The sequence below is a fragment of the Vidua chalybeata genome, chromosome 1 (genome assembly GCF_026979565.1).
Source record: "Vidua chalybeata isolate OUT-0048 chromosome 1, bVidCha1 merged haplotype, whole genome shotgun sequence".
Lineage (NCBI taxonomy): Eukaryota > Metazoa > Chordata > Aves > Passeriformes > Viduidae > Vidua > Vidua chalybeata.
The window spans coordinates 61,979,215-62,005,292 of NC_071530.1; the positions used below are offsets into that span (position 1 = coordinate 61,979,215).

General features: G+C 36.5%; 1 protein-coding gene across 5 annotated transcripts in view; it reads right to left on the bottom strand.

Annotated features, from left to right (window-relative positions):
* Positions 1–26,078, bottom strand: part of CDKAL1 (CDK5 regulatory subunit associated protein 1 like 1) — a 379,245-nt gene that overhangs the window by 194,672 nt on the left and 158,495 nt on the right. For 4 of the 5 annotated variants that reach the window (XM_053936121.1, XM_053936129.1, XM_053936138.1 and 1 more), the window contains one exon: positions 13,907–14,010. The exons of the other annotated variant lie outside the window; for it this stretch is intronic. In XM_053936121.1, the coding sequence (XP_053792096.1) occupies positions 13,907–14,010 (104 nt within the window). The remainder of the gene's footprint in view (positions 1–13,906; positions 14,011–26,078) is intronic. 5 annotated transcript variants of the gene reach the window in all.

Sequence of the window (26,078 nt, forward strand, 5' to 3'; positions counted from 1 at the left end):
GCTATGAGTATTTGTCACTTTCTTTCAGTAAGACTCCACAGGTTAAAAATTAAATTTTTTTTAAAGTGCTACTACTAATGTTCAACTCCTGTTCAAAAAGTATGTCAGCTTACTGTTTATCCAAAGGCAATGAAAAGGCCTACTCTGTAATGAGTAGGATTCCTACTGTACAGCCAAAAAGGAATTGGGAAAAAAAAAAAAAAAGGCAGCTGGATAAACTAGATTTTCCTGCCCTCCAGAGTATTCCTACAGATTAAAAATCATATATGTTTCATCTATATACAATAAATTTTATTTTGATACACATGTCTATCAAACCCTTCAAACAGCTTAATTTCCTTAAGCATTACCTATTCTTTCCCTTAAGTAATTTGGAAATTTTTGAGGTTTTACCACATACAGAAGGTTAAACAGTCTAGATTCTGATGAGCTAACTGCAAAGCAAACCTTCAAAAAATTTAGTTAAGGGACAACACCTTGTTCTACTCCAAAATGCCCCTTCTTTCTCCTAGTGGGGCAGTATTATTTAGGTAGATGAGAACTGCTTATTCAAACCACACACACTTTTCAAAGGTGACAAAGACAACTGAGATTTCTCCTTTAAAATTTACAAAAAATTTCTCACAAATTTCTGAGGTCTGGTTTACACAGTACACAAAATTTCACTTGAGATATTTATACATTAGTGTCCTAAAGTGACTCAGGGGTTGTACCCCATGCAGCACAGCATTATAGTCCTGAAAGAACAAAAGTAGTTTAACTAGCAAGAGATCCATTTAGAAGATCAGGCAATCAGGCATGCTTAACTACAGGTGCTGAAAGGAAGCTGGGCTATGACAGCTACAATCATTTCAATACCTAACACTGTTTTAACTTTCAAATCAATGCCCAATGACCTACAATGTCTCCATATGAAGGAAACTGATCCAGAGTTTGCTGTCTCCTTTGAGCATTTTAGGAAACTCTGCTGTTAAGGAGTGGTACATTAAAATGGTATATTGAATCTGCTATTGCATGGAAAGATAAAACCTGAAAAAAGAGGAAAATTTTCAGGCTTAGGTAGGTCCCATTTTTTCCACCATCAATGCATTGCTTACAGCAATTTGATAAGAAGTAGATCTGGCAGATTTTGCTGCAGCTTACTTTCTGAGGAAACCATGAAGCCATTTCCATAACAATAAAGATGTCTTCAGGTTAAGGAAAGAGATACTTTCAAATTTCTTCTTCCTCATCATTGTGACAACGCAACAGCAGACACTTAAACTAAGAAACTCTTCCAAAGCTCAAGACACCAAATATAAAACTGACACCATTTAGCCTGTTCTCCACAATGGGTTCACACAGGACAGCCAATATTCATTCCACAGGGAATTTCAGCTCTAAAGGACAGGCGTTTATGCACGTGCAAGTCAGCAATCCATGTCACTGTAACAGATGGGCCTGCTGCAGTGTTCCACTACAAATACATGAGTTATATGTACTCCAATTTGCTTACCCCTCAAACACAGGACCAGAACTTATTTCTAAGACAAGATGGATTAGAATTTTACCAAAACTTTTTATAATTCATTTTTGAAAAGGGAAAAATAAATTACAAGAGGAAAGAAAGCAATATCCACAGACAAAAAATGTGATTTGTACTAGAGCATCCTGTAAGTAATGACATGCTTTTCATATCCTTTGCACTTGGTATATCTCCAGCATATAAGGCATCAAATTTTTTTGTCACCAGCCTGACAGCTTCTGATAAACTCTGTTCACAGTGAAGTAAAAAAATAAAATGTCTCTACTAAAAAGTTTCCAGTCAACTGACATACATTAAATTCAGAACTAAAAATTGCTATAAAAATACCTTTTAGACTACCTGAGAAAAAGTCTCTGGGTACAAAAGCACATGAAGTTCATAGTTTACTATGTATATATAATTTTTCAAGTTGTGTTCAAAATCAGTGCAACACTCATGGACCCTCATCATTATCATTCACTAATACAGAAGACAAAAGAATCGTAAAAATAAGTAATGGCTTTTGTTACAAGCATAAACTCTCATAGCATTTTTTTATTACAAATCAAGACCAAAGAAATGGGTTCTCGTGGAAATAATTAAATGTATAAAAGAATTTAATTTCTCACCTACACAGCAAATAAGTACTTGTGTATTCTAATGTAGCAAAAGGTTAAAGGCTCTGGAAAGTTTTGCATTAGATCCTCTCTCCCCTTTTGATCTGCTAAGTCAATTTTGCAAGAAATTTTGGAAAAAATATCCATGTCCAGAATGCCTAGCAGCATGGCCATAGAGTATAAACACTTTCCATTTTGAGTACCTCTGATATTTGACAGCTCTATGAGCACTTGAACATCATTTATCACGTTTATTTTTAATAGATCTCCCTGGGCACAGCTGCCTTGGATGCCAATCTTCTTTTCTTTTGCCTCCTGTAAATATTTGAAATAGCTATTCATTAACAGTTGCAGATTTATCCGCCACTGTTGTACTGCTTGTGAACTGAAAATAGCTTTTCTTCTTCTCCAACCCCCCCCTCCCCATCTTCTGGCTGATCTGAAAAAAGCCTGCTGTTTAGGTTCAATCTGTCAGGATTTAAATTATGCTCCAGCTGAGAGCTAATCAAGGGTATCTGACCTGGTTTACAAATAAACTAGGAACAAAAGTGTTATTTTTTCCTTTTTTTTCTTTAGGGCATGGGCCCATATATGAAAACAAACCATGAACAGGTCACTAACACAGTTATCCTAAATTAAAGCAGAAGCATCTTGTCCAGAAACAACTTGTTCTCACAGGTGCCTTCCTAGAGGTTCTCAAGTATTTTCACTGACAGCTCTTACACCTAGCTTACGTGCAATATTTGAATTTCAGATTTCAGTACTTTTGCACAACGTACACAGCATTAAAAAGGCATGTATTAAAGCTATCAAGACACCCTGGCGTGCACATCAGGAGTCCCACATAGCTGTACAAATCATAGCTTTTATTTTCATGGAGTGATATTGCAGAAAAAAATTGTGTCATTCATCATGATTGCTCCTAATCTATTTCCACATACAACCAAACTGTGCATAAAAGCCATCTCTCTAATATCTGAGCTTACCAAATTGTACAAAGTGCGTTTTAAGTGCATTTTAAGGTCTATTTTCTTTGGATTTAGACTAGAGAGGCCAAAGAGCTCCCTAATATGTACCAGTACAAAACGCACCTAAATTGTCACTTCTGTAGAATGTAATAAGAACATTAAATTTGTGAATGCAGGCACTTGCACATGTGAGAGGGTTTTAAGACAAGAAAAACTGTAGCCATGTCTTGTCTAATGAAAAAAAACCCTAATGCATCCAATATAACTCTCTTCCTTCAGAAGGCTGCTAAAGCTGCAGAATACATTTTGTTTAAAAGAAGTGTTGCTCAACTGGTCTTTGTATTACATGGTGTGAATGATGACAGGGCAGCATGCAAGTAATGTTTTCTTCTACTTAGTCCTGTCCTGCTATTTCATGATCACAATCACTGTAGCATTATGTCTAAAGCTGGTATCAAAATATTTTAGCACATACTGACTTTTGCCTTAACACAGTAGGAGGTACTCAAGGGAAGGTTAAAAAAAAAAGAAGGAACAACAGTTTATCATGAGAGAGATCCATCTAATCTCTGGGACCAAGCCTACAAATTTATTTTTTATAAGTTACATTTAATAGTCTCTCAGCATTCTCTCCTTGACACATCCGGGCTCATCACCACCCAGAGTTTTACTCTCACTACAACTTCACTGACTACAGCATGAAAGATAGACAATTTCTTTTTATAACTTATGCTTTACACTTGAGATATGCTGTGAGTTGAGTTGCTTGATATTGCAGTCTCTTGCTTCTGTAAATTGCATCTTTATCATTTAATCACATAACACTTTTAAAGGTCTTTGAAAGAAAGTTCTCTCAGATCAAAACAGCTCTTAGTTTCCTATTAAATTAATCTCAAAAGTTACAATCTTATATTAGCGCTAGATACAGAGATGGCATGGCCTTGAGTCACAGTGGTATTGCACAATATGTCCAGAGGATCACCACAAAACCCAACCGCCACATGGAAGGTGAGTCCTCATTACAAAAGATGATTGAGAGCAATACTAAAAGCATAAGGCACACTTTATATAAAGTACACTGGGGGAAATTAGTGACTTGCTGAAATACAGCTTAAGAATAGCCACAAGTAAGACCATTAGTCAGCTTAGCCTAGAGACTTCTCCCACAGGATGCTTAGTGGAGAGTATAAATGCATAAATGATTTGCTGAATACTCAGAAAATTGCAATACTTGACATAAGATTTGTTATTAGTTAAAAAAAAAATTGATTCTTCTTCCATGCCTCTGTCCTATTTCTTCCAAATGCTCAAGCTTCCACTATGTCCCATGCTAGGGGGTTTCTCTGCTTTAACCACACTATGAGATTACGAATCCCACTTCAATTTGTTCTGGCCTTTGCTAGCTTCACTTAATGCCTTGGAACCTGCTATGGGTTGAGATATCCAGCATTGCTGTTCATTTTAAGTAGTCACCACATTGGTCACCTTGCAGTAGAAGGGGTAGTGGGGCATGCATAACTCATTTAGTCCATGAACAAAAACACAGAAAGGAGGTGGGCAAAATGTATGCTGAGAGATCCTAGTTCTGTCACAACTCCAATTTTTTAAAAAATCTCTCCTTCACATCTCCAGAGCAAAGAAAAAGAAGTTAGCAGAAGATCTTTAGTAATCTTGTGAGTAGGAGGTTTCAGTGGCACAGAACAGCTAAGGCTGATTCCTACAGAAGGCCAAGCTGTCCAGCAGCAGACTATTACCACATGATAAAAGGAATCTTGCTGCATTCTGATAAAACCTTTGGACACATTAAAGATGACTTCAGCTTGATAGATGCATGGTGCAACACAGTGCATTGTATTTATTAAATTAGTGATTTGGATTCTGTTTACCAAATCTGTTCGACAGTAGAAACTGCTCATGATATTTTCACAGAAGCTATAGAAAGCTTCAGGCAGCTGATTGCAGCACAACATGCAAAACTCTTATAATGTTTGGGAAGTATTTCTAATCCAAGTTTAACAAAACCAGCAGTAAATACATGAGTAAAATATGTATTATCAAAGAAATACAAGCTCCTATAGCTGAACAAATATTTACAAGGAGTGAAAAAATTCCAGTACCTCTGTGATTAAGAAGTCACATAAAACCAAACTTATACTTTCAAACAAAATTAAAGATAAAAACCTTTCCCCTCTGAAAATCACATTTATTTTTAAAATACATCATGCTTTAATTCCAACTCTTTTAAAATTCAAGACTAAATACACACAAAACCAACTTAATCTACCTGGTAAAGAGTTAACCACTGGCTTTGACATTACTGAATCCTGTGGTTTACACTCAATTTCAAATAATGCAAACTTAACAAAAATAAATTTATACATAAAATTAACAAGCAAGTAATTCTACCCAGATTTTTTTCTGCTGCTGTTCCATTAAATAAGCATTGAAAGAATATAACATACATTACTCTTGTATAATGTAAACAAATTTTCCAAAGAAAAGAAAAAAATTAATTCAAGCAAACGTCAGATTGATGAGCATTTCTGAAGAAGCCACAAATGAGCCAAACATTCTGTTAAAAAGCATAAAGACTAGAGTGTGTTTCAACCCCCTTTTCCCCTTCCCCAGTTAAGCTGGGACAGGTAACCCCTGTCCTTGGAAGATGAGAGAATACATCCCAGTGTGTCCAGTATTACATGAAGTTTTGTAGGACCATTTCTCACCACAAAAACCAGCTAAACTGGCCTAGGAAAGAGCAGCTCTGTGATGAGAGAGAGAAGCTTGGGCAGATTACTACATCTGGTTTCCCAGACAACACTCCAGTCCTTTGCTCCAAAGGAAAGTTTCATTAGGACACTGCAGAATTGTGGTACTTCCATAATGTCAGCATCTGGGAATATTCAACTTGTATCAGTTACTAATGTCACCCTGTGAGGTTTCTGAAAACACATTCCATTTTACCCCAAATCAGTCCCCCAGCCTGATTCACACAAGGAACATTCTCCTAGCCAAAAAGCAGGTGGCCTGAGGAAAGGATGGGGAAAAAAAGGGGGCAACAAGGAGGATGGATGAAGGAGGAAAGGGGGGCTAAGAAATGCTCCTTCTACTTGCAGTGGTTGCTGAAAGTACAGCTGAAAGTACAACCTAAGGCTAAAGATAAAGTAGTAATTTGAACTGTATACATCTTTGCTTTGGCTCTTTTCTATTACACTTTTATTTCGAACAAAAATAAAATGCACCTTTTTCAAAACAATACAAAATTAAACAGGCTGGCTGTCATTCAAGAATTTTAACAGCACAAATGCAAATATTTGAGTAGGAAAATAAAAAGGAATGAGAAGACTGAATTACACAGAGCAAATGTGACCAAAAATTGGGGTTTTCTTTCTGCTGAAGGAAAAAATACAACCTTTGTTAGACAGACTTTTCTGGTTCTTGAAACTTCCAAAGCTAAGAGATTAGTGGAGTCTTATTGTCTCTAGGATTCTTAGTCAGGCATGCAAAGTAAGCATTCTTGTATTCAATTTATAATCCTTATTTCCAACACTGTAAGCTACAACAACCCATGCAGAGTCAAAAGACCTCATAAAAAAGGAGCATTACTAGAATAGGTTTGATAGAGACAAAAAGGTTATCTCATCGTGCTACCAGACATTTTGGCAACAGTTTCAATTTATCTGGCAAGTTAGCTTCTGGACAATACCTATGTAGTTCTGGCAACACTTAGAGAGAGAACAGCATCCTGAAGCAGCAATTGTCCAGATTTTCAAAAAAAAAAATCCTTTTATTTCATGTTGCAGCATTAATACGCTTTATGTTTTGGAAAAGATAACCATGACATGATAAACATTTCAAGGCATCCAAATAATCTATTTAAAGCTATTGAAGCTGAAAAATAATCTCCACAGAGAAGAAAATATTACTTTCAGAAACACAAGCCAGCACACGGAGACTTTGACTCCTGATGAAAATTCTTATGGAAACATGATTTTTTGCAAATTCTAGGGTGACAGCTCCTTGTTAAATGAATGACCACTCCTTGTTACTGCATTATCTTCCTTCCAGTCTTCACTAAACAACAAACTTTCCTCTGTCATCCCATACAAGACCTGAGATAATGCCATGGCAGTTAATACAATGACCAACCACCTATTATCCTGAATACAATCATATGTTACTCTGCTTCCGTTGTTTACACTGCTACATTACAAGCTCTTTGAGGCCACTTTTTTTTTTTTTTTCTAATCAGGTACACAATACTTACACAATAAAATCCCAATTATACAAATGGCAATGAGTGACAGTGGTTTTCCTTTAAAGTGAATGGCCCAATTACAGCTCTGTATGCTATGCTGCATACTTGCAAAAGCTATTGTGATTCATTTGTGTCTAAACTGATGCATGTGCATGATTTTTTTGCAAATTAACTCTTACAGCATGATTGCTCTACAAGGCTGTTTGACAGAACTAAATCCTATATGAACTGTGGAAGAAGTGATACATGGAGCAAAAGAGAAGGATGTTTCTGCCTACAAAAAAAAAAAAAAAAAAAAAAAAAAGGACCTAGGACAAAGTATCTGGTCTTACACACTAAGGCAAGAAGGACTCCATAACTTTTTTTAGGAAGTTTTTCTAGTTTCTAAACTTGTCAGGAATAACATGTTTTCCCAAATGTAATTCTTGCAAATAATTTGATGATCTTAACTAGAAGTATCAATTAAAGTTTGACAGAGTTATAAGGAAATGGAAGCAAGATTGTATTACTGAAAGTACTTGGCAACCATAAAATTAGAAGATGCCATGTTCTACACCCTTAATGAAAATACTAACAAAATATTAAACTAAATCTAAGCCTTCTGCTGATTCTTAGTGTTTCTGTGAAAAACAGTGGCATGTTGTGAATCCCAGAATCCTTTGTGGCCAGAGGGCACAGAGATGATCAGTATGTTTAATATTTTGATGACAACATCAAACATACTGCAAGTGCACTGCAGAGTGATCAGCCTTTGGCAACAGATCTTGAAAGCACCGAATTTATTCTGCATGAGTCTATCACCCAGCATGTGCAATCGGTTTGAAGCATTCTGACAGCACTGGACTGACTGCACACACAAGACATTACAAATGCACAAGAATGGCTACATGGCTTTTGGCTCAAAGTCAGCTCACATCTGGCCATCTCAGAAGGAGGCTTCAACACTAACTGCAAAAGGCCAAGTAAAACATGCAAAACGAAGGAAAAACATGCAGAGAAAAATTATATTTTTAAATTCAACAATTTTTAATAAAATAAAAGATTAGCATAAAACCCACACAGATACATTTTCACAGTACTTAATTGTCATAATAAAATGAATGGAGGAATTTATTTAAAGCATGTTAATAAGGGTGTTGTCCAAATGCCTCTTCAACACTAAGCAGCTCGGGGCATTGACCACCACTGTAGGAACCCTGTTTCAGGGTTTGAGTGACCTCCTGGTAAAGAAATATTTCCTCATATGAAGTCCAAACCTCCCCTCAGGGATGCAGCTTTGAGCCATTCCCATGTGTCCTGACACTGGATGCCACAGAAAAGGGATCAACACTGTTCTCTTTCCCTTTCCTTCTCAAAAAGCTGGAGAGAGCAATGAGGAAAAAACCTAGACACCAATAATGTTATGTAATTGCCACTACATTTCTGAAGTAAAATTTAAAATAATGCAAAGGAATCTTTTATGCAACAGGACACGCAGAAGACAACAGAAATAATAGTAACATAGCGGTCAACATCACTGTGTAAAAAAATGTACCAGGAAGATGACAGGGAATTTCCTTCAGAGTTCACTAAACTAATTTGCTCACCCAAAAGAAGCTGGAAAATATTTCCAGTATTGCAATTTACTACTGAAAAGACATTTTTATCCCTTAAAATATCTCTTTGCTATATGACATTGGTTATATGTGTTTGTATATGTTACACAGTAGTTCTCACATACTTGGAGATGCTGCTTCTACTCACTACTGATGGAGTATAACTAAAAAAAATAAAAATAAAAAAATACATGTAGACAACGAAAACTAATTAATTATGCTATCCCATCTAACTATGAAATGACAGGCTGGTACAAAAATATTTATCTTGGCCTAAGTATTCTGTGCATTAGCAAAGTCAGCAGTAAAAAAACTTAAAACATTCATAAGACACAAAAAACGATACAGAAAGAATTTTAATCAACTTAAGAACAACAATGAAAAAAACCATAGCTCTACTGCCATACCCAAAAAGCAGAGCAAAACAAAGACAGGTTTTTTATCAAAGTGTCTCAAATACAGCAGCCCAAGCTCCCTGTAATGCAATTTCAAATTATACTTCAGGAGCAATATTAGAGTACAGTCTCCATTCCCTGGAAGTCAGTAAAAAGGCTGACAGAAAAGATTTGTTGCAGATAAACAGTCATCATTCTCCTTCCTCTCTGTCTCTCTAGGTCAGATCTGCAGCTACAAGTGCTCTCTACAGTGTTAGTTTCTACTCTGGAAGGACCCTGAGAGCACAGCCCAGGCTCCATCTGGATAACTGGACACCCATTCTCTGTCAGTGTATTCAGAAATCAAACCCCCTCCCTACCAAGAGTGTGGCCCAAGCATCCTGGTTTGATACTGCTTCTGCTAACCAATAAGAAACTAAAACATTGCCAATACTTCATATTTGTCCTTTCATGACTGTCAGCTACCCTGAAATCATAGAGAGAATTTACTGGTAGTTGTGCAGGGGCAAAACAGCTACTAGGAATAAAGCAGAATGTCTTGACAGTACCTCATCGGAACTGCTAAAACCAAAGATCCTCAGCAAAGCTCAAAGTCATCTGAAAAGCTCTGGAAACCAATCACATTACATAAAATCAATCCTTATCATCACCCACAAACACCTGTTTATGGCAAACTTGCATAGAGAAAAATACTGAACACTAATGTCCTTTAAACTCACAACACTCCAAAGTCTACCAGATTAGGGATAATTGCTAAAGGCAACTAATGAAACTCAAGACTCCAAATCTTAGTTTTGGTACTCCCCTGCTTTGTAATGTTACACATTGTCCAAGATTTCCTAACAGAAGTGCTATTCAGAACTCAACATCCCTCGTGCCAGTGAACCACCTGCTAATAATGGCATAAAAATAATCGATATTTTGCCACTACAATTATCCATCCAGAAGCAATTGTTACACATAGTTTGAGGAACAGTGTTTCCCAACAAGACTGACTATGATCTGAGCACCCTGACTGCTACCATAAAGTAAGCTAAGGCAGTAGTTAATTATACAGTGTATATTTTAACAGCAGTATATTCCCTGCCAACTGCAACAGACATGCAATGCTTAAGAAGCATTGTTTTGTAGTGGTACGTACAGAAGATTTTAATTCTAAACTAGAATGAATAACAGCTAATTCCATTTAAAAAAATGTATTTTTAAGTTCGTTTGCTGAATGAGCCAAAATTGCTTGCAATATAAAGTACTATCTTTGCCCAGAAAGCCTCTCAGAATATGTAGGGGTTTTATGATAATGGAAGTCCCACTTAATGAAGAAAATAAATTTTGAGTCCTGCAATTGAGCCAAAGCCATCCCAGGACACCACTCCACACAATAACCAAAGTTCAGGCTTGTTTAACTTTTGTGTCTCCTTGGATCTGTTCACCAATGGCAGCTCCCCCAGCTTTCCACTTTATGTACTAAGCAAAACCACATTGTTATACATAAACTTGCTCTACCCAGGAAAGAAAGAGCCCTCTCATAACTAAATGCAATCCCCTAAAATACAGCACTGAACATGACACAGCACATTTTGAAAAAAACTTATTAATAAATTGATGACACAAAGAAAGCACTGTACAATCAGCTGTAGAAAACCTCTGCATAAACAACCTAACAGTAGACATTTGTTCTCCACTTAAAGACCACTTTACTGTATTTCACAATACTTTTTCTTTTACTAGCTTTCTTACAGAACTCTGCTATATATTCTGAATTGACATGGCTGCTCGTGTAAAAAAATTAAACTACTACTTACAGTTGAAGTTCACAGAAAAAAACATTAAAGTTAAAAATGAAAAAACTCAACAAATTACTTTCAACTTGAGATAGATTATTTTGTTAATGAAATTTTGTGAAATATTCAAGTTTATGTGACTTGTAACTTCAAAACTATTATGGAGGTCAGAGGCCATTCAAAAGTATGCAAAAACTCCTCAGTTTCAGTACACCTTAACACTTAGTCCAAGGTATTATGAAAATATGCAGCATGTACTAGAAATCTACAACAGTTTTTGTGCACAGTGCATTGAATTTAAGATATTAAAATAACATACAAAAAGAAAAAGAGCTTATTTTAGAGGTTGAAAATTTACAAGAAATAGGCTAATATTTGTTCAATCATGGTGTTTTCAGCCATCTCTTTTTAATCATTTTTCGAAGTGGAAAAACTTTTCATAGCACATCTGTACCTCTCTGTTTTTAACTAGAGCTTCAGCAATATATCTTTTGTGTAAACAGAAGTGATTGTTGAAGAGATTGTGGCTCAGTAACTCAGCAAAAAACTGAATAATGGCTTTGAATTGCTAAAGTCTTTCATTGGATTGATGAAGATTCTGCAGCCCACAGCTGCAGCAAGCTGGCAGTAATAAATTCTCCATGCACTGCAAACTAAGGATCTGACTATTTCATCCATTTCTAAGTATGTGAAAGCTGGAGGCAAAGCCATTTTACAACTGAATAAATACTTGCTTCTTTCCTCATGGCCTCTAACAGAGGTAGTAGTGTAAGGCCAAACAAGAACAGAACTCCCTGGAGATGCCTGCTGTGAGAAACGTCATAGCATTTCTTCAAGAAATTTCAAAACAATAGCTTAAGGGCAACTTTTTCCATTAGAAATCAAATTATTTTGAAAGAGTCAATATTTATAATAAAGGCCACAGTACAACACATGAATTGAATTACTCATTTTTCAATCCAAATGTACAATACTTGGTTCAAAATACTTTCCAAAATTTCACATTCATTGTCTGCAAAGACAAACAAAACTTGAGTTTTCTTTCTTGTTATGCCAAGTAGATATATCTTTATGCTAATACAATTTATAGTATATACGTACAATTGCAACAGGACAGACAAGTCTGGGATATTTTTTTTCTTTCCACACATGCCATAGATCTAAATTAAATTTAGATAGTTAACTTAAACATGGTCATAATCCTGACTTATTACCCATCTTTGTCATACTTCCTTGAAGAATAGTCCAATGTTTCTTTAAACAGCTATACAGTGCTGAGTAACACTTCTTATGCCACTTATAAATGGCAGCTTGTCTCCTGCTCAGTAACTACTTGCAAATTTCAAAAAAATCTTATATTACTGAAAACTCCTAGCATTCAGAAAAATGTTTCCTGAGCTGCTTCTCCACCAAAATAACAACGTATTTATGTATCCTCTATTTCAGTTATCGATTATTTCACAATATGTATACAAGTTTTAGAAACTTATCCTACTAAACCAAGAAATCTGACATGACAGGATTCCTGTCAAACAATCCTAACAGACAATCCAATCCATAGCAACGAGAGCATTAATTCTACAAACCTAAGCAATAAGAAAAAATTAATGGAAATCACAGGTGAGCTTCACAGAAGAGAGGTACTTGGCTTTTAACATAAGTGAAAGAAAAGGGCATTTGCAACCCTAAGTGAGAACTTTCTGTGTGTAGAACTTAGAATTTGTCAACACGGGCTTTGATTAGGAAAAAGGGTCTTCCTTGAACACAACTGATAGGAATAGACAAAAGTTTATCACAGGCCTAAGTAAGGTTCATTATGGATCCCTAAATAAGGATAGATTCAAAAACACTTTCAGCCATTGGAGACTTCTTACTAGAACATTTGCAACTCTCAGAGCCGTAAGTGGAGCCCAGGGGATGTACTGTCTGTGAATCCAGAGAGGACAAGACATCAAATGTTGCATTTACTCCTTTTGATTCAAAGTATTCCACACAAAGATGGAAGGAGCCGTTACACCAGAATTACCTGAGTATTTTTAATGCACATTTCAGTCCTTCAAAATGGCACACAAATATAATAAACACCACCTGTGCCTTCACAATGAATACTGGCATAATTTGAAAATCTGTATTTTTGAAACACAGGTAAAATTTAGATATAAAGAACAAATACTAAGATACAATAAAGCTATCGTAACTAACACAAATACAAGAGCTTTAGGCAGATACTAGCCTTAGGTCCAGTATCTGCCTAAAGCTTTCTATAGTGTACTGCAGGAAAAATTTAGTATTTGATTGAATCCATGTGACACACAAATATCCTACTGAAGTTAAAAGGTTTGTATGGGTCTCAGAAACACCCCAGAATATCTCCACTAAATCAATTACCAGCAAAAGCAATGTATTGCTGAATAGGATTTAAGAATCCTTGGGAGGCTCATTAAATTTTCATAGCTGAATGAAAAAAGGTTTCTATCACCTTCTTTAAGAAATCAGAGATAAAGTAAAATGACCACATTTTACCATTTCCACATCACCTCCAAAAGATCCACACGCAGAACTTCACTTGAACAATACAAAATCAAAATAAAATACTCCTTAAAAGACTGCATTTTGCAAATAGTGGCGTACACTATAACAAAAGCATGGCTTTCTACCACAAAGACACCACGAGACACAGCTATGACTATTAATAACCACAGAGTCATATTGTACCCCAATCATTATGTGTGAAGGTAAGCCCAGAGACGCTTCAGTGGCTGACTTTTATTGTAGAGATAAAATTCCTTACCTTGAAAAGACTGCTTGGCTCTGTCCACCAGTTCTTCAATGGGATAACTTGCTAGATCTCCTCTGGCATGCTTAGTTTTACAGTAGGTACATGCATTGAGACACCTGTTCAGAAAATGAAAATACTCAGTTTCTAGCCAGGAAAGCCTTTATACGCACAGCTAGATTTATTAAGTACCTCTGGAAAAGTGAGTTTTTATATCTATGATCAGAAAATAGTACTATTCCATTCTTAAATCAGTGGAATAGTTTGAAAAACGTTTTGCTATCCTAACTTCTTAAAGTATCTTTCATATTTATATGAAAGTTTAAAAAACAAACAGTAGGAACCACATACAAAACCTGAGTGGGAATTTAAATATTTTTGAGAAAGGTATAATTGGGTCAATAATTTTTTATCACTAAAGATAAATCTCCAGTTTTTCGATCACTCTATTATATAAAAAACCCAACCTGAACAAGAAAGTAAAGGTAAAAAATCCTGAAAGACTGAAAGTAGATTTTTCAAAGTGTGCATACTTGAAAAGACCTTTCAATTAATTTTTCTAGATTTCCTTTGGCTTGTATAAATAGAACAAACAATGCAATGAAGACAGAATCACCAACTAGAAAGACACAAAGTTTGGCACAAAAGACTGAGGACTAATGAAAACTCCTACAAGAAAAGGAAGGAATAATGTGATTGCTTTTAATTTACCTGACAATATACTAAAGACTAATTCAGAATACAAGGACGGAAAGACCAAAACCAACAAAAACTACCTCTCATCGTAAGCCTGTTGTGCTTTTTTTTCCCTACCCCCTTTTTAGAGCTGATATTGCCCTAGCTTTTAATAAGTTAAAGCATTTAAACCTAAGCCCTAAAAAACCTTACAGAGTATCAAAAAACTCATTATAAATATTTATATTGTTCATGCTTACTAGAATACCATGAATTCTGTCCATTTTCACAATAAAAAGGCCACAGCTTCATAAAATCATACAATCTTTAAGGCTGAAAGAGACCTCCAAGATCATCAAGTCCAACATTTGACCAATCACCACTGCATCAAAGAAACCACAGCACTAAGTGCTACATTCATTTCTTGAACACTTCCAAGAATAGAGACTCTACCACTTCCCAGGGCAGCCTGTTTCAATGCCTGGCCACACTTTCAGTGAAGATGTTCTTCCTGATGTCCATCTTCAACCTCCCCTGGCACAGCTTGAGGCCATTTCCTCTTGCCCTATCACTGGTTGCCTGGCAAGAGACCTCCACTTGGCTACAGCCTCCTTTCAGGCATCTCTACAGTGTGATAAGTCCTCCCCTGAGCCTCCTTTTCTCCAGGCTAAACATCCCCAGCTCCCTCAGCTGCTCCTCATCAGACTTGTGCTCCAGACCCTTCCCCAGCTCCATTGCCCTTCTCTGGACATGCTCCTGCCCCTCAATCTCCTCCTTGAAGTGAGAAGTCCATAACTGAGCCCAGGATTCAAGGTGTGTCCCCAACAGTGCTGCATATAGGGGGATAATCACTGCCCTGGTCCTGCTGGCCATGCTATTGCTGATACAGGACAGGGTACACTGGCGTTCTTGGCCACCTGGACACTGCTGGCTCATGTTCAGCCACTGTGAACCAGCATCCCCAGGTGCTTTTCCACAGGACAGTGTTCTGTCCACTCTTCCCCCAGCCTGTTGCGATCCAAGTGCAGGACCCAGCATTTGGCCTTTTTGAAATTCCTATGGCTGGCCTTTACCCATCAACCCAGCCTGTTCAGCTCCCTCTGCAGACTCTTCCTACCCTCCAGCAGATCTACACCCCAGCCCAACTTTAGTGTCGTCTGCAGACTTACTGAGCATGCACTTGATCCCCTCATCAATAAAGATATTAAACAGGACAAGAAAACATTTAGGTACCAGGAAAGGCAAATGTTCCAACTACAGCACAGTTGGAACTAATACCATAGAACTTTCAAATCAATACCAGAAAGGCAAAGATAGCACCGGGTAGGTTCTGATGAAGTCACCAGCCCCAAGATTGTGTTTACTACTTGGATGTATCTTGTCTTCAATTATGATGTATGGCATCTCCGTGACAAGGTGATTAGTGCTTTGCAAACTCCAAAGGTTTTTCTTCACAAAACCTCCCCTCGCATGTTAGTTCTGCTTCATTTGTATAAGCAGGGGTTCAGGAAGGGCAGAACACTGCCCAGAACATTTGCTCAGTCGCCCTTCTGCCACTGCACATCCTTCAGCCCCAAGACGCTCTCCATTCAACAGAATCTTAAGTTCTGCAAGAGAACATTTAGGTAGTTTGTGATTCTCTCTGGATATTATTTGTTGGGCCTATCAGACCAACACATCAGATTTTAGCATTCACCTCAGATCAGAAAACTAAAATATACTGCTTAAGAGCTGCAATCAAACTGTTCTATTAACTAAAAATGTATATGAAAAAGGTTGCCAGTAAAATATTCAACTGGCTAGTAAAAATAGAAAGAAATCCTAAATCCGAATCTTTACAACCTGCTCCAAATAAGTGATTCATTGCCATCCAAACACAACTAATTCATCAGATGTATCTCACCTTTCTTCTGCAAATCAAAAGCCTTTCATTACAACTGATCTGAAGCATGTGTAAAAGGTAGAACTTGAAATCCAGAAAGTGTAAGCAGATAGTTGGTTTATACTTTGTCTGTGTAACCTACACAGCAAATGAAAATGTTTTTCTTCTAGGTCACGGTCATCTAAAGTGCGCCATAAATGGCTTTCAATCAAAGCCCATGGGCACTTCTTTCTCTCCATGCTCTGCTTATGCAAAGCATGTCTTCCTCCTTTTTTTTTTCTTTTCTCAATTTTCTTTTTTGTTAGTTTACTTTAAAGCACAACTCTCCATTCAGCCCAACACTTCATTTCAAGCTCCCATCCCGACATACCACTGTCACACTCCTCTCCCTCCACATAATTCATTCAGCTAAACCAGCCTTTTTCCACACAGCTACACAGAGAAAAAGCATTATGGATCAGTCAAGGAAACATTAAATCTGTTTCAGAATTAATATGTCTGCCCTTTTGGAGCCAAAACACAAAAGGTGTGATATTATGTACTAACCTTTTTACTACACTAACCTTTGTATTCCCCAAGAAAATAAAATTACCAGCTATTTTGTCAAACTTCTCAGGTCAAGAAGAGATGTTTCTACAACAATCCTGCCCCTTGAACAGCAGGTTACTTTAATACTGGCTTTTTCACTCACAGAAGAGAATTCTGTCAGTCAACAGTAACAAAGGGATGCACCAAGATTTTTTCTCTTGAGATAAAGTAAATTTACTGGATTCAAATTTAAGCTCGGATTTGGGGAAAAAAAAACAACACAGAGAAAACACAACAACAACTTTCATAATTTCTTTAAATTTGCAAATTCTGCCTTAAGAGTTCCAACAAAAACTTTATCACTAATTTTTTGTTGCCTTGAACTGTAACCCTGAATGAAGACAATGCTTTTTGTAGACCTTCAAGTGTGTCAATTCATCCTAAGATTGATAAAAACTGTAATATTAGTATATGATTAAAAAAAAACCTTCTAAACTTACTCCTGTGTAATAGATCTAAATAGATCTAAAATCTAAAGTGGTGTTGAGGTACAGTAAAAAGGACAATTTATGCTATATACATAGAATTTCTCTGTTCCCTTATCATGTATAGTGCATCTATAAAATACACCATGTCACCTCTTTCTCTCCTCTCCTTATATATTTATACATAAATCATATACATTCCTTACTGTGTATTTTGCTCTGGATTGGGGTAGACATATTTGAAAAGCTTTACAGAAAAAACAGTAAACACTACAAGTGTTAAGTACTATGCAACAGTGCCAAATACTGAAATTATTAATCTCCAAACCTTGAGCATAATTTTCACATTTTCAATCAATGCTCTTGTCCTACAAGACTGTGCTACCTGAAAAAATGCAGTAACAGCAGCTCTTCTATGGTACTTCCGTAAACTCTGTCATAAAGATAGCATGGAAATGTGGAGAAAGATGCACAAATAAAGAAGAAGAAGAAATTTTCCAAATATTCACAGTATTATTATGATATTTGCCAATACTTTCACAATATTATATTTTCCAAATATTCACTGTACTATGTGGTATTGTTTCCAAGACATTTATCACTATGGTCTTTAAGTACAACTTCAGAGGGTTTGTTGATTTATTTTGGGGTATAAGCTGAAAGTTGGTACTTGGACGCAGACTTTTTTCAAGTTTTGCTGTGGTAATTAACTTACTCCTACTATAAAAAAAAAATTGGACACGTCTAAATTATTTAGTTTTTTGGTTTTTTGGTACTGAAAGAGATGATATAACAAAACCAGAAAGAGACAGACTTAGATGTAACATAAAAAAGAATCAGTTTTAGAAAGCAAACTAAAGGAGACAAAACTTCTACATCCTGTTTGTACTGTATTTGTTAATAGCAACTTGGAAAAGGAAATAAGCTTCTGGTCTACAACTGACCAACAAAAGGATGCAGATTTAAACTACTTGTAAAAATGCTGAACTAAGCACTTTTCATAGATATAAGAATTACCAATTCTTGAAAACAGAAATTTAAAACAAGCCATAAGTATAATCAATGATCTGTAGTGGTTTCTTCCCTAGTAAGCCAGCCTCCTTTCCAAGTTTCCAGCATAATAAATTACTCGTATGTCCATGCTGCCACATACTCAGACCACAGACAATCAAGTGGAAAAAGGCTTTTGGGAACTCTGAGAACCTGAACACTGCCTCTTACTAAGGGGCATCCACCACCAAGTGGATCACCTAAAACCAACATCTCCTTAAAAACTAGCCTTTCCCACAGCTGTAGCTCAAATACAAAGGACTAAACAGCCAAGCCAGTACTTGCAAAAGAGTATTTGTTTTGTGTTCTACTGGGAGCATTCTTGAAGCATTTATAGCTGGTTTGTAAATGTTAGTTTGTATTAATGCAGGTCAAAGCCTTTTTTTTTTTTTTTTGCACAAAGAAATCACAGACATTTGTAGAAAATAGTAATTAATGATCATTGTATTTGTAATTGCCAATATGTTTTGGCTAAATTTTATAGTGATTCCAGAAAAAAAAAAACACTGAGTCCTGGTTTTCCAACATACTAAACTGATTAAGGTACTTTGAATTATTAACCTTCTGCTTTGAATTATTAACCTTTAATCAGCTATGTGCCCAATACACAGAACTATTCACAGCAAGATAAAGTATTATCCACAGATAAATTACTACCATGTGGCTAATTAAAAAATTTTCCAAACATGCTACGAAAACTGAGCACCATCAACATTTTGGTAAAGTGCCTAAAATTTTCTTGTAGATATAGGTAACAGAGGTCTTTACAATGTTTAGCTAGTATGTGCTCATGCTGTACATTATACTAATCCAACGCTTCATTTTCAAAACAGTAATATTCCTCATAAAACACACACTTAACATGGAAGTCTCCCCTTTACAGATGGAACTAATCATGCGTAAGAATGCTTATGACACAGCAGACAAATAAAGACTTTCCTTCAGTGGATTTCAGCAGCAGACGAGCATGAGAGTGCAGACATGAGGAAAAAAATGCTGGTTCCTCTTAATGGGGCTTATGCCATTAAGTTTAGTCAAGACAAGATTCCACCCTCAGATATGAAAAATATAAAATATCTTTCATTCAAGGATCAGAAGACAGATCAATTACAGCGTGTGATGAGCCATTAGTGCATGTGTCACTCAAATTGAAAGTGACTGATCAAGACCATACATCTGCGAGCAAGATGGTCTTGATGCTGCAATTATATATATATATATATATATCATATATATCTATATATATATCTATATATATATCATATTATATATATATATATATATAATATGATAGAAGATCTCTGCTACTCTTGCTACTCTGCAGGTGGTTAGTCCTGGTGAAGTGTTCCCTCAATATCTGGATTTATATGGTAAAATCTTGCTTGCTCCTGAGGTGGTGTACCAAACTGGCAATTTGCATAAAATAATTAATCATAACTCACACTAAACACTAATATTTGCCCTTATGAGATCTGACTAACTATACATATTCAAAATTTTATGAAGTTTGCCCTATTTAAAAAAAAAAAAAAAAATCTGCCAGTATGGCGGTGCCACTGCACATTACATCAGTACAAACATGGAAAGTGCTCATCACTGTCTCCCACACCATTTCTCTGCACCTACCACCAGCCTTCCTCAGGTGGTCTCAATAGCTCCAGGCCAAGAATATTTTGTATTAAAACTATGATTTTCCTGAAAGGGGAACATCATTTGCTTGCTTCAAAATACAGGTTAGAGAAGAAATTTATGCTTTTAAAAGATACTTTTACAGTTTCTATCAAACGTAATTTTGACAAAAAGGTTCTGTAGTGTGAATACAGAGAAAACTCCCTTTGCAGGCTTGACTGAGCAAAAGAAATACACAAAATACCTACTGCCAGCGGTGAAAAGATGGATACTAGTCACATATTATTCATCAAAAGCTAGTAGAATTCTACAAATGTTTTTTCTGCTTAGAACACCAAGTTTTGAAAACCTAACAACACTGACACTATACTTATAGTTAAATATAATACTGTATTTGTAGAATTAAATGCCAGTAATACTTCTTCGCATTGAACCTCTACAAAGTCTACTTTTACTTCCAAAATATCTAAATTCCCTCAAGCATCACTGTAATGGATCAGGGGAAAAAAAAAAGTTGTTCACAGGAAAAAAAAAAAAAATTTAAAAAAAAAAAAAAAGGGGAGCATGCCTAATATGCCTGAATTGTTTTCAGGAAACTGTTCTTTTTCTTGAAGTTTGCACACTTTACAATAAAGCTTTTCAACCCACAATGATGGGGAATATAACTTCCTGACAAATATTTGGGGTATGGGAGGTTGTTTTCACTTTAAAAATATTCAGGATTTAAAATACTTTTGAAACAGTGGCAAGCAATTTCTCATTGAAGGCTAATTAGTCTAAGCAGCAAAACCACATTATTACAGAAATACAGTTTCTGGTATCCCAGCTTGTTCAGACTGAGCTTGGACACCAGCCACAGGTACACACATGCACTTGAGGTTACAACATTTTTTATATGATAAGAACAGGACTTGTCTGAACTTATCTTAGTAGCCAAGTATTTTAGAGATATGCTGTGATAAAAGTCCTCTGAAACTGCAATGCCAGCCTAAAAAGTCTCTCAAAAGAGTTTTAGTAGAAAATAGTATGACCCTTCAAGCAATATTATACAACACATGGGACTGCACACATTTTTCTCAAACTAGGATGCCACCATGAGATGCTGTTTTTTAATTCTGCTACCCATGCCATGCTCTGCAAAATGGCAAGAAAGTGCATTAAATTTTCTTCTTCTAAAGATCTTTGAAGCCAGTGTTTTATTTGGTAATATCTCACTAGTTACTAATCAAAAGGAATTTGGAGAGAAGGCAGCTCCATTGGTTTGATAAGCCATAATATGATTTAATTTCATACTTTAAATATTTGCATTTTCTGAAATTGAATTCCTACAGTTAAGTGCAGGTGATTCAAAGGTCACAGCTGTGTAGTTATATCACCTACATTCACCTTGCTGACTTCAAAGCAAATGACTTAACATCAAGTGCATCAATGGCACTTTTCAGTGTTTGTGTAAAGAACTTGTTGATTAGTTACTCTGGCCACACAGTTTTGCAACTGAATTAATGTATTAAGGCATTCTAAATTGATATTACAAGATAAAACATCCCATTGCTAAGCTGCACACATCTGTATTCCCCATCCTGACCCAAAACAGTGCAGTGCTTGATGCTTACTGGAAACTGCATTTTTTTAGTATACAATTCAATCTAAAGCCCTGTGATTCATAGAGATGTAACTTATTTTATAGGTATTTCCAGATAGCTGTGTGGCTATGTAGAAATCAGTCTGGGGGCAGATCAAGACAGGCATTAATATCAAGAAAGCAACTCAGCTAAAACAGCACAGGTAGATAAATGAGGTTCTGTGGTTGCATGGAGCAGAAAATGCCATGGCGTTGTAAGTACAAGTCATCAATTTTTTCAGCACTTCATAAACAGCAATAATATTTAGAAGATGATGACTCCTGGTCTCAGTCAAACAGCAGTAATGAAGGGGGTAGAAATGAAAAGCTATGGCAGAAAAATCTCAGATAAAAAAGATACTTTCTTAGAAATCTGCTCATAGCTAATCCCAGAGACGCAGCAGTAGAACAGCTCAACATCACTTTATCATCACGCATGAGGAACTGTTACTCTCAGATCGTCCTAATGAACAGTAGTGGCTGGAAAATGACCTCTGAGGACAGAATTCTTGGAGACTTGCTTTAATTTATAAAGTTGCAGGGGGCTGTGACTTGACAACTGCCTTAGTATTTAAAGCAACAAATAGTATAATTGTATTTAAAATACTCTACTGGGGGGAAGATGACTTAGCAAAACTTACACAGAATGTGCTGCAAAACATAATTGGGATAGTAATGAACAATTTCAAAAGCTTTTAAAAATCAAGTTTTCCACGTTTTTAACGAAATACTACTATTTAAATTAAAATTATGAATTTTAGGGGTGTGGGTGTGTATAATGAGCACATTTAAAGTTCTGTTTCAGGAATGAGGCTAAAGGGAGTCAGGTGTCCTTCTATAATGAATCCACTTCATTTACCATGCATCTTCACAACATTAGCAGGGAAACATTATTCACCCCACAGAAAACATGGCTGAAAAGTAGACCACTGCCTGTGACAAGAGCTATTGTTTTTACTTCCTGAATGGCTTTTGGGACAGACCCTTTTAGAGTGGTGAAATCTCACAGGAAACATTAGGCTGCAGTTAATTCTGTAACATACAGCAGGTACCACACAGATTCATGGGATAAAAGGTATTGTTTTTGTACTGGTCAAAACATCCTGCGGGGGCGGGGGGGGGGGGGGGGAAGTTACATTTCAGCAGCACTAAAACTACCAGGCTTAATTTAGACTTTATCTGAGATTGCCATCAGACCAATTTCCAAAAAAGCATTTGTAAAATGTCTGTGGGAAACTGGATCTGAATTGTCTGGGTAAAATAATGGAAACAACTGCATAATAAAAACAAACTCACCAATTGTAACTTAAGTCAGAGTTACAAGGTGCTTATACAGCTTGAGTTTTAAGATATTAATATAACCTGATATCAAGATAACCTAAACCATCATTTTTTATATATCTATATAACCTGATATCAATATAACCTGAATCATAGCCCTTTTTACCTATATAACCTGATATAAATAACTTTTTATACAATAAAATATATAATATAATATGGTTAACTAGTTGCTTAATGCTGAATAGACAAAAAAAAAAAAAAAAACCTCACCAGGTGGATAGCTTTAGAGATAGATAAGTATAGTACTAATGAAAAATTGGCAGGTGCAAAGCCAATTAGATACAAAATTAAGAATTTAGACCAGTTAAGAACAGACAAAGGAACACCATAACTGTGCATGCTCTGAAGACAAAGTTGAAAAGTTCAGCTATGAAGAACACTTTGGAAGCCTTCATCAAAGACCCCTGACGACCCCCAAACTGGGGAGATGCAAGCACAGTGCAAAAGAACTTATAACCATGAGATCATACAATGTAAATTAGTTCTGGAGCCTACATGATGATGTTGTAGTGACATAGTGACACTAAGCAATATTTACTGTATAAATACACCGCAGCACTTGACAATGGTGGGTGAGTCAGGTGTAGATATCCCCCTCACCACCAGCACTGCAGTAAACAAATACCTGCTCTATAGACATTGGTCTATGGGGATTTATTTCCAGCCCATCTTTCACACATCATTAGAAAGACCCCTTCCCAATGATTGCATCCACACAAAGATTTCTGCCCCAAAATGTCCTACCGGTTGTGGTATCAGTAGGACTGTTAGAAACTCCAATGTGGACAAGGATCTAAGCAATTAATACTATGCTCTTGCTCCTAAATGTCATTTCTGTCTTGCAGTAAAATTGTTATTCTTGCCAGGAAATAAAAGTGTCTGTGCAGCAGTAGATACATACATGCTTCAAATACATATCCCTCCCTATGTATTATTTTGTCAATGTAAAATGAAAGAATACCACACATTTCAACACTAATTTCCCAATCCAAAATCACAGATTTCCCAAGCAATTTAATGGACTGATTTAAACAGATTTTCTTAAAAGATGCATGGACTGATTTCTTATAAAAATGGAAATTTAAACCAAGGCCCTTATGTTTGCCTTTAAGAGTCTCCAAAGGAATTTTCAGAAGCAAATTAATCCCCTTTTTGCACATTTACAGAGCTGAGTCAATCCGATCATGGACATAACTTTCTTACTTAACAAACAGTTATGAATTATTTTATTTTCATTATTTTGTAATGTTATTCTTTGAATGTTCCAGACTTTTAAACTAGTGACAGTGCAGAAAACCATGAAACTTTAGTTTTTCATTACTAATGATCATCACCTCCTCCATCTGCTTTACTACTCTAAAATTCTCCCATTCTAATAATTCCTCATATCTTTTATTCTACTTTCCAGTGATTTTTCCCCTGCCATTTTTTTAACTTGTTCATCTTATCTTCCATTTGGTAACCTGTATGCTTGTAACTCTCCTGCAGTGTCCTCATGTCCCAGTGACTGGAATGGTCTGACATTCTTCCAAGCTAGTTGGCCAGTGTTTGTATGCTTTGATTTCCTCTTTAACTACTCAAGTCTGTAGTATTTTTCTTCCAGTTCAACTGCTGCCAGCTCTGACAGAAACCATAATTTGCTAGCTTTTTTTTTTTTTTTGTAAAGCACTAAGATGGACAACGAGCTTTAGACTTAAGATTACTTTTTTTTTTGCCTCGAAACTTCCATTGCAACTCAGATTGTTACGGTCAGTCATTTAAAAGAAAATCAGGAAGACTATTACTGAAGCACTTAATGCATAAATCAGAGCATTAAAAACCAGCCACAGAACCTCTTGGGGATGCAGGGTCTAAATAGCCTTCTAGACATTACAGGCTGGAAAATACACAAGAGGCAGCTCTACTCATCCAAAGCAAGACTTAACAATAAAAAGGAATGGACAGAGTAGCTCAGCAATTCAGTTGTTTACAGGCCTTAGTCAATACTCAAATTGAAGCTTTTTTCATATTTCCAGATCTCCATCCGGCTACAACATTTTCTTTGCAATGGCTGACTTGAAGTATTTTTTCAGCTTCAACCAAGTTCTTTAAAAGACCCAGCCTTTTCGATGATAGGGAGTTTTGCAGGATGTGCCTATGGGCTGCTGAACAGACCCAACAAGCTGATTTAGCAAGGAATACAAACCAGTTACTCCCCTGCTTTCACAAATACGGTTGATGGCATCGTCCTACAAGATGTTTATGTGCTTTTATAGACATGGGTTAAATAGACATTTTCCTTGAGAGGCTGAGTTGTCTGAAGAAAGGCATGAACTGGCCTTGCCTTCTACAAAGAGGTGGTGACTGACCTGGTGGGATGGGGAAGACTGGGGATGTCATGAAACTTGATTCTTTAAATTATTTTTAACTTGCAAGGCTCCTCTATAATCTGTAAAGTCAAACTTCTGTGATATGGATTGAATAAGTGTTCAGCAGAGTGGATTAAAAATGGGCTGGACTGTTGGGATGCGGTGAGCAGTGCGAAGTCTAACTGGTGACTGGTGATCTTCAGGGACTGACTGATGCTGGGGATACTCCAATCTCCCAACTTTATTAGCAATATAGGTGAAGGGATGTAATATATCTGCAGCAAATCTAAAAGTGGAGTTGGGGGGATTACTTCACATGCTGGAAGGCGAGTTTGCTATTCAGAGGGACATCAATAGCCTGGAGAAAGGTGCTAACAGGAACCTCGTGAAGAAAACTGTCTTGTTCCTTGTTGGGATGAGGAGCTCCTACTGCTGTCTACAAACAGATGATGGGAGCATACAGTGAAGGCACAGCCAGGGTGTTGTTGGAGGTTCAAAGTCTCAGGATTAGAAGCAATGGACACAAGTTATAAAACAGGAAAATACCATCAGAGCGAAGGAAGTATTGTACCATGACAGCCACCAAGTACTGGAACAAGCTGCACCACAGCTGATCTCATCTCTT